At 35.2% G+C, this 9,849-nt stretch overlaps 2 protein-coding genes across 4 annotated transcripts; both read right to left on the reverse strand.

The window, feature by feature from the left end:
- Positions 1–3,131: 3,131 nt before the first annotated feature.
- LOC110824364 (RING-H2 finger protein ATL74) lies at positions 3,132–4,468 on the reverse strand. Its single transcript, XM_022054959.2, has one exon. It carries the CDS (start codon positions 4,010–4,012, stop codon positions 3,488–3,490), a length of 525 nt encoding a protein of 174 aa, XP_021910651.2. The 5' UTR covers positions 4,013–4,468; the 3' UTR covers positions 3,132–3,487.
- Positions 4,469–5,473: 1,005 nt separating this feature from the next.
- LOC110824318 (uncharacterized) lies at positions 5,474–9,278 on the reverse strand. Of its 3 annotated transcripts, none has more exons than XM_088223541.1 (8): positions 9,017–9,278; positions 8,830–8,882; positions 8,587–8,681; positions 7,329–7,943; positions 6,879–7,025; positions 6,562–6,690; positions 6,215–6,439; positions 5,474–6,128 (listed from the first exon to the last, which is right to left on the reverse strand). In XM_088223541.1, the coding sequence occupies exons 3-8, from the start codon at positions 8,647–8,649 to the stop codon at positions 5,859–5,861; spliced, it is 1,449 nt and encodes a 482-aa protein (XP_088079667.1). In that variant the 5' UTR covers positions 8,650–8,681; positions 8,830–8,882; positions 9,017–9,278; the 3' UTR covers positions 5,474–5,858. The 3 variants fall into 3 exon arrangements, with proteins under 3 accessions (XP_088079667.1, XP_021910592.2, XP_088079666.1); XM_022054900.2 differs by having other exon boundaries at positions 7,329–7,952; XM_088223540.1 differs by having other exon boundaries at positions 7,329–7,952; positions 8,830–8,907.
- Between the last annotated feature and the right edge of the window lie 571 nt (positions 9,279–9,849).

Genomic DNA, 9,849 nt, shown 5'->3' on the forward strand with positions numbered 1-9,849 from the left:
ACAACAAGATGATTTCTGTGGTGAAGGTGCAGTGGCAACATCATACCCCAGAAGAAGCAACGTGGGAGTTAGAAAGTGAGATGAGGGAGAAGTTTTTGGACCTATTCGAGACAAATTTTGGGATCAAATTTTTCTAAGGTGGGGAGGATGTAATACACTGCTCATCATTGTGCTTAATTTATTTATAAAACCCTATTTATTCGGGCCTTTAGGCCATATGTAACTCATTTAATTTACTCCACAAATTATATCGTAATATGTGAATTATGTTAATTTTTATTTATTTTGATTTTATTTTATTTTATTTTATTTTAGTCTAATTATTTATTTTTTAAAACGAATTTCAAAAAAACTGAAAAACGGGAGAAAATCTCACAGGAAAGGGTAACTCGCACAGGTGCCTGTGCGCACAATGCGCACGTCCCATCCGCGCGCGGGTCGGGGGACTTGCGCACAGTGCGCATGTCCCATCCATACGAGGCTCGGGGTTAACCCTGCACACATCTTGTCGTGCACAGGCAGGTCGTCCATGTGTCACCTCACGCACAGACAGGCGCAGCACACTATGAGCATCGTCCACGCAGCAAAGCTTTATGGGTAGGAGCTTGTAAGCTTGGGGCTTGCGCGCGTGGCAGGGTGGGTCGTACACCTACATGCTAGCATGCAGCGTGCCAGGAGGGGAGGCCACTGCTGTATTGGGCAATGTGCTACCGCCCACCTCGGGAAGTGCGCCACCACCGCTAGTGGAGGATTTTTCCTCCTTTGTTTTTTATGTTGAGCATCTTTTTCTCTGTCTTCACCAAATTTTGCCACTTGACATAAATCTAACTTCTCCAAATTTCTATAAATAGGGGTCCTTCCTTCCCTTTTTTTTCACATTTCCATTCTTTCACCTTTTAAGAATTAGAAAAAGAGAGAGAGAGAGAGAGAGAAAAAGTGATCTAGCGAGAAAAGAAGAACGATGTAGAAGAAATTATCAGAATTTTGGTAAGGAATTTAGTATTTCTTTAAACGTTTTTAGGGATATTTTTAAACAAAAAGAAAATATTAAATTGATAATTTGTTATTTTGCCTGTTTTTGCATAGTTTTGTGTTTGTAGGCTTAATAAGTTGAATTATTCTTGATTTCAAGCATGTTATGTGATTTATACACACTTGATGGTTTGCATGTAATTAAAATAATATGAAATCGGTAATGTTAATTGGGAAATAAAAGAATAAAAAAAAATGGAATAAAGCACGAATGGTCTGAAGTATGTATCTATATTGACATGCATAATGCATCGAGTGTTTCGTTAGGTTTTTTATCTCTAACGGATATTTATTCTTCTAACCCCATCTGGGGTATCTATTTTTCCCTCCCCCATCTAGTCTGAAAAGACGTAAAATGATTGCTCCCTGTAGATGACGGCATACCCTCTTACGAGAGTGGTGATGCGAATATTTATTAGGGGTCACATTTAGCTAAGTATTGTCGTGACTATATAATATTTTATAGGACTACTATGGTTGGTATGGCCGTGGTTATAGATCGTACCATGGTTTAGTAAGCCGAAAATGTGCCTGAGCAAATTGTCGTTATCTGTATCTGATTTGGTCATTTCACATGGGTAGTCAGAAATCTATATCTACCTTCAAATATGAAAGTTGTAACGACTTCGCGAAGCATGACAAGAAAATCTAAGTGTTTCATTATTTATTTGATTTTTTCTATTATTTGGTATGTTGTATTTGTTTTGATTATATTAACATAATATTTTCTCTAATAAATAAAATATTTTCATAAGATAAGATAGGTTTACGAAGTAACCAAATGGTAAGTATGTATGTTAGAATAATTTACTTTTAAAACCTTACAATGTTATTTAAATACTAATTTTCTTACTGAGCATATGAAACTCACTCTTTCCCAGATGAGGAAGAAAATGAGAAACCGCCGGCTAACTTACCCATTGAAGTTTATAAGGATTCTGTAGATCTGCAAAACTTGAGTGCATGATAGTTCCAGTACTATGATGAGTCCAATAGCATAGTAAAAGCAGTGGTCTTCTTTTGTATTTTGACTTCATATTTTACAGCCACTTCTAGCCTCAGTTATATATGTAATTGAAACTCATATATTTGTAAAGGATTTGTATTAATTTGTTCTGCTGCATATAATTTTTATCATGCACTCGTAATTCTGTTTCTGTAAAAAATACATACATGCCTTAATTAGCATTGGGATATCACAGTGATTATCATGAGGAATCCTTTGTTCAATTAGCCTATGAGTGCCACAATGGTTATGTGTGAGTCCATATTACCCTATTGTTCCCCATCTTGATTAGATACTGCCATTGTCAATTCATAGTTATTGAGGTGTAAGTGCACCCTAAAGTAAGCTATGCATTTTTTAGAAGATGATTGCTTACCCAAATCTTTTAAGTTACATCTAACTTAAAAAATATGGAGTTGAGGTATAACTATAATAAATGTAGCAATTTTGTATTATGTTCACATACTGATGATAGAATAATACACAGTATTGTCCATATGGATGATAGCTTGGACTACAGACAATAACACCATGTACTTTGTGCGTTGAAGTAGGAACACATGCTTATCATGAGAGCTCGTTTGGGCATGCTTATAGCATACGAGTTATAAAAGCTTTATGGAGTCCTTGAGGACTATATAGATATCTTGTTTATTTGATTTTAAAGATGATAATGTCATAATTTAGGAGAGATTCTGCAAGATTGTTGGTACATGTGAAATGGTGGGTAAGTAGGCAACTTAATTGAGAGGATGTCTTTTTGTTTGGTGATGATGCACATTTACCAAATCTTAAGGGTAAATTATTAGGAACCTAAGAGGTTCTACATTGTAACATCCTCAGTAGCTTACCTAATCCTTTATTTAATCACTCAAGTTGCTAATTTTCTCCCTCATAAATTTGTCGAGCTAATTTCACTTATATTTTTTAGGAAAGTTGGGTGCAAGGTGGAGGAAGTTATCTGCTTCACCTTGTACTAAAATATTTCGAGATATTTTGTTATGGTAACTAATACAAGATATTCGGAGTTTTTTTTTTTACAATATTTGATAGATGATTGAATGAAGTTACTATCAACATTTTAACCTGAATGTTACTCAAAATTGTTTTATTTCATTGAATTAAAAACATGCATTATATCATAAAGCTATATGTAGTTTTACGAAACAAATAATTTACTCCCAAGGACTTTGATGTTTGCGAAAAGACATAAATTAGTTTAAACTTGTTCTGCTACGGACGCTTTTCGCTGAACCAAATTTTCCTTCTGGGTTCGACCCGTCTTGTAACCGGAAGGGAAAAACAGAAGTTGGATTAAACATTTTACGAACAATTAAAAATCTTGCTGCTACATCTCTTTTCTCACAAAATCCTTCAATGGGTTTTGCAACTTCGGATTATCAGAAAGCCTCTAGTGAACTACTATCCAAGTCTATAACCAAAAGCTAATTAAGCTCCCTGTTCAACAACTACATCGACGCTGCCTCGTTGACCCAACTCATTTCCCGATCGTTGAAGCAAGGAATGCCGACAATTCGGGCAGGAAGAGTGGGAGTTCAGCCACGTATCTATACAGCTCACATGGAAACCATGATTACAATTAGGCAGTATCCTCACCTTCTCACCCTCCATGAACTCCCCAAGGCAAATAGCACAGTCAGTTGCAGATATATTAACGTCTACCCCATAAGCAGCCACCGGGATTTGTCTAAGTTGTCGCTTCTTCAGCCCTGTTGCCGGTTGGCTAGCCGCTGTCTCCATGACCAACCTCCGGCTGCACTGCAAAGCGCATCGCACTATTGAGTTCAAACCCAGAGCGCATATAAGCGCGCACAGCAAAGCAACCAGTACAATCACCATGTTTGCATCGAAGTTCGTGTCGGTCATGTACGAATCATGTGTGGTGTTTCTGGAAGAAGCCACCGCCGGCATGTTCACCTCCGTCTCCAGAAGCTGCCCATGTATGTTAACCATGCTGCTTAGCAATTTCGAGGTAGTTAATGAAGTAATTGGGATTGAATGGTGGAAGAACAAAAAGGGTATGGAGTATGTTGTGAAGATTCCAAACTGGAAAAGGACATGGAAAGAGCATCTTCTCTGGGCTCTGTTACGAGGAAAAAGGAGAGAGTGAATTAGTTTGGAGGGGACCCTTTAATTTGCTCCTCTCATCTGGGTTTGTGCTCAAAAACCCCAAAGCAAAAGAGATGAGTAAGGGTATATAATATATATATATATACTATATGTATGTATTCAAGATTACTTGTCCTTCTTATTCCAACAATCACAGTTGCAGGAGGGGACCTTGACAAATTCTGATTCTCATTGTTATCCAAATGTGGGATTTTAGTACAGTGACTTTGGTGGTGCAGAGAGGGTCAGTGGAACCCAAAATTTATATCAAACCATGATTGTAGTATTTTGAGGGAGAAATTCTTGTGTGTTTCTGGATCACTGCACCCTTTTCATTTGATTCAATGAGGTTTTTTATAAAAGAAATAACCAATCAAATTCAAGTTGTTGTTGCTCTATCACTACATAATAAATTCTCTCTTTGAGGACGTCAAATTTCAAGAATCATCTTTTTTCAACTTCACAACTTCAGGACTCAGAAATATAAACAAAAAGAAAAAGTGAAACAAATATCGGGGTAGCTTTCTCTTTTACATGATCATCCCCAATATTTAAGGTTACTTTTTTAACGACTAATTTTTTTTTTTTTTATAAATTTATATTTATTTAATTATAAAAGTTCAAAACTTTTTACTAAATGATTAAATTTTGTTTCCATTTTTTATACCCTCAGTTAAGGCAAAACTAATAATTTTAGCAAATTGACTCTATTTTCAAAAAAATAATTTTATTTTTTAAAATTAATATATTTATTTATAAAAAAATATTAAAGTATCTGTTTTGTAATCAATGTGTAAATAAAAAATTATAAAAAATACTTCAGATAATTTTATTCTTTTCAAATTTTATTTTATTATTATCATGAGTATCTCACATTTTTTTTAATTAATAGCGTATGCAATTAAATTTAAAAAAATGGAAATAGAAAAAAGTTTTCACCTCTTTTGTCCACTGCCGACGAGGAACTTTACTTTTCCCGTGTTAATGTAATCCTTTTTATTGTTCGTGTATATCCTTTTTGATAGGCCTTTTAGTCTTTGACCAATATCATAAAATTACTTTAATATCCTTTCATGACATTTTATTATAAAATATTTTGAAAATACAAAAAGATCCCTACTAAAATAATATATGTAGCGTTCCATTTATACGTCTTATTTTCATCTGTCACTAAATAAAACTATCTAAGCTTATGATAAATCACTTTAAATTGGGTAGAAGAGATCATGATAATAAGAGAATTATTGTGCATGCGAAACTAGTAAAGATTAAAATGTGCACTTGAAACTCTTAAAAGTTTCATCGTAAAAGAAATAAACAGTTAACTGATTATAAAAAATCAATCAAATTCTTTATTCTACATCAAGAAAGTCAAAATATTAAACTCTAAAGCTATTTGCTACACAGTATATACTTTTCTTACCACAGTATATACTTCCCTCTTCTAGATTTTTACAAACTTCCACATCTAGATTCCTCCAGGAGTTTTTGGAGAGATTTACATTCCAGCAATTCTAGTCCAAATAAATTGTCCCAGTTTCCAATTTGGTAAGGAGAGTTAAGTGCAGAAACACTGACTCGATGCAGTGAACTAGTCGGCATTTTAAAAAGCAGGACTAGTATTCTTAACTTATAGGATATAAGAGAAGAAACACAACTGGGCTTTGGAAAACCTTAATAATCTGGACGACTAAGTTTCTTCTGCACCATTTCCAGTCTCGTCCAGTAAAATAGCATCCAAACGAGCTACAAAATTATTGGCAGATAAATTTATAGACTGATTTTCTTTTATCAGATTTGCTACTTGTTCTCTCAGTTTTTGGTTCTGCTCTTCCAGCACAGGAATTGACAGGACCTGGCTTCTTAATGCTCTAATTTCATTTTTGAGTTCATCGATTTCCTTCCTCAATTCCACATTTTGCACTTCTAATAACTGACAGTTCCTTGGTAAGTCATCTTCCTGCATACGAGAATATGAGGATTCTGAAAATGTATCACCAGGAAATAAAACAAATAAAAAACACGAACCAAGATAGATCAACTGACATTGAAATTAGAAAGGTCTGTGGAAGAGTGTTGGCATTGTGAAGGTTGCTCCACTTGTTTGTTTGCTTCTACCACAGTTGACATTGATGGGTGTTCCGTGGTGTCTATTTGCACAGTTGGAACATGTTTTGATGTTATTTGTTCTTCCAAATTGACCTCCTGTCCTCTAAATATTTCTCTTTCATCTGCAGAATCTGTATTTGATTTGCTATCTGCTTCAATAATCTTCAGAAGAAAAAAAAATTCAAGCTTATTAATGATCAAGTCAAAACATTGACAAGCTTATCAATGAGTAAGTCCTTGAGGGTTAAAGTTTGAAGAAAGCCTTCTGTAAGCATGTAACATACTCTAGCCATTGAATAACCATCTGAACTGCTATGCTGCCTGGAAACCATGCTCGTGCCATTTTGTTCCAATAACTCTTTGATTACCTCTAACTCTAACTCTTCAGAGGTAGGTTGAAGCTGCCAAGTTATCTGATATTTGATGCATTAATTAGCATCCAAATAGTAAAAGGAAAAGCCACAGTACTGGTCTATCCTTAAATTCATGAAAATGCACTATTTCATATAGCCAAACTAGGTCCTATATGTTGCAGAATTTTTCTGGTACCCAAAGGATAGGCAATCTACAAGTCACATAATATAATCAATGAACTTACAACCTGATGATCCTGCAGCTCCTTAAACTTTGAAGTGAACCACTGTCTTTGGTGGGGCCGACCACTTCCCCATCTACATGCTCGGGGAAATGTCAAATAACTATCTAGCAGAATAGGTCGAGCTATATCGACATGCTCGTAGGCCCAAACCTATTCAAAATTACCACAGGAAAGATCTTGTTAGTTAAGATCATATTAACTTAAATAGAAAACTCCATCTTATTTAATTAGATACTCCATGACCATCTATATAAGTTAATGTTGCCTGTCTTTTGTAAGATAAAAGAAAATTTGTGCGTAGCATACATAATTTGCCGCATTAGTCAAAAGTTCTCCTTGATCAAAGATAAAACTGATAGGAGAATCAAACATTTCACAAAACCCTCAGGTGCAATAGGAAATTGAAAGTACTTCATGATCAAAGCAAAAACAAATGAGAGGCATATACAATACTTGGAGAAATATGAGACACCCTCCTACATAATGCACATTTGTCTCTTTTCTTCTGTTCAGCCACATGATCATATCATCCAGAACAGCTGCACCCCAGGCAAAGTGACAGATATCATCCATATTTTGAAGAAGCAACAGATATCGGGAATCTACTTTTCCATTTGCACTTGGTAAGAGAAGAGTCCCAACGGTGAACAGTAAAAAGGTTCTAATGAAATCATCAACAGCAGCTTCACCAATTGAGTTCAATCTACTCTCAAGTGACGCAACTGTAATCTTCCTCTTCAATGAAGTAGCACCATAGTCCCTCTCTAAATCCGACAAAGGTTCATCTTCGCTAAGGATAACAGGATTTCCAAAACCATGTAGTCCTAGAATCAAAGCAACATCCATCAAAGTGATAGTTATTGCACCCTGAAGGAGCATGAAAGCCTGGTTTTCAGTACTCCATCTTTCCATCAATTCAACCAGTAGATTCTTGCTCAGCATCTGATTAGGCATCAGCAGCAAATTTCCAAAACCAACCTTCTGTATTGCACTTCTTTGATCATCTGTGAGTTTCTCCACTCGCTTGACAAAAGATGGCAAGGAAAACCTAGTGCTGAAATTTCCCACCTGCATAAACTTTGATATAGTTGGGTATTTCAGAGGCTGCATTGTTGTAAAATGACATGCCTTACCAGCTGATTAACATGCTTTATAACTTATCCATTATTTACCAGAATAACAAAGATGAAGACAGAATTATTATCTTTTTTCTGTATATATAGTATCATATAAGACTCTAATCTTCACATTAGAAAAACAGAATTAAATAATTTGTTTAGCCTTCAAGATCACGTCCATAAACTTGGCATGTACTGCTCAGAAAAACAAAGATTACGCCTCTCAGAACCCAATATGAATTTTCTCGTAGTTGCTATGGCCCGGTGGTAGTAGGTTTGCTCTTAGACATCTTTACTCATCTGGAAACATTTTATGTATCCGTCCAAGACCCGTATACGCTTTTATTTTATCTCAATTTTGGGTCATACAATATAATTGAAAAAACAACTAAGTTTAAAAGAAAGAAACTCATTCAGTTTCCGTTCTTTGTCTCAAGTTTCTTGGCAAACAAAGAGATAGATAACTAAACTAAATATACACAACGAAAAACCGAAGTTTCCCAAGTTAAAGTACTTTGCCTCAATTTTCTTGGCCTCAAACAGAGCTTATAAATAAGAAAAGGAGGTAAAACAATGAAGGAAAATAGTGACACCTTATCGTTAAAACCTTCATCTACTCCAAGTCCAACGGAAGACTTCCTGGTTGATCTCCTCATTTTCTTTTACTAATCCTAGCAACGCACATAGACTGCATTGAAGAAAAAAATAAATTCTGAAACCTCTCAACTCAAAATTTCAGAGAATAGAAAAGCTCCAACAGTAATTGAATTGTGGATAAGCATAAAACTGAAGTTGCTATAGAGTCAAATGCATAAACGGATCTAGATGTTACCCACCGTTGTTTATCGCGCAGCAATCTTTACATTGTTCCATTTTATTCCTTTCATATCTGTGAGCAGTAGAGAAGCATGTAGCTGGTAGAGATTAGTTAGAGCAACACCTAAGAAATTAGACAATAATACAGGTAACTTGCAATCATTTGTAATCTCCCATGGATAAGGAAGATTCTGTTGTAACATTCACCATGAATGAAAAGCTGAGCAATCCTTGAAGTTTCTCTTCCCCTGGTTTTCCTCCTAAAGTCTCCTCTTCTTCTTCTCCTTCCCGTTTGCCTTTCCGATTCGTGTCCTGAGACAAATCGTATCACTAGGGTTCCGGTAAACATACGCTGAGAACACGAAGAGAGTGGATGTTTTAACTAGAGGGAGAGGGGCGGGCAAAGAAGCTTGTCTGAGAAGCTTTGCTCGGTAGCGGGAAATAATTTCCTGATCTTACATTTTTTTAATAAGAAAACATTACTGGTTTAAAAAATAAATGGCTCATAATACAATTTAGTTCTCAAAATATTACGTTACGATCTAGGTCTTTTTTTAAAAAAAATTTAATTTGTTTTAAATGCATCAATGGTCTAAATTTGAGCAAAAAAGTCAAAAGTTGTTTGGCTTTCCCCATATATTTAAATGATAGAAGCCATTTCCTAAATTTTCTTTAAATAATAAAAGCGAAATGCAACTTAGCCAATTAAAGAACTTTTATACATACATTGTCATCTACTTAAGAATAAGTGAGAGAAAACATTAAAGAAAAAAAGAACTGATGCTAAGAGTGTGAGCCGAGGACCATCGTTTTTGACTCTATTACAAGGACCACCGTTGTCCGACTTAATTGTCAAGAACCACCAAGAAGTTCATTGCAAATCAAAAAGCTCATTGCAAGTCAGGAAGAACCATGACAAGAATGCATCTAGGTTGAAATAAAAATTGTACTATTTGAAATATCACTACCACTAAATGAGAACAATACCACTAATGCTCTGTTTGGATAATTTTTGTGATAGTTCATTAATGTATGGTAAG

The sequence above is a fragment of the Carica papaya genome, chromosome 6 (assembly GCF_054855325.1).
Source record: "Carica papaya isolate Zhongbai chromosome 6, ASM5485532v1, whole genome shotgun sequence".
In the NCBI taxonomy this organism is placed as follows: Eukaryota; Viridiplantae; Streptophyta; class Magnoliopsida; order Brassicales; family Caricaceae; genus Carica; species Carica papaya.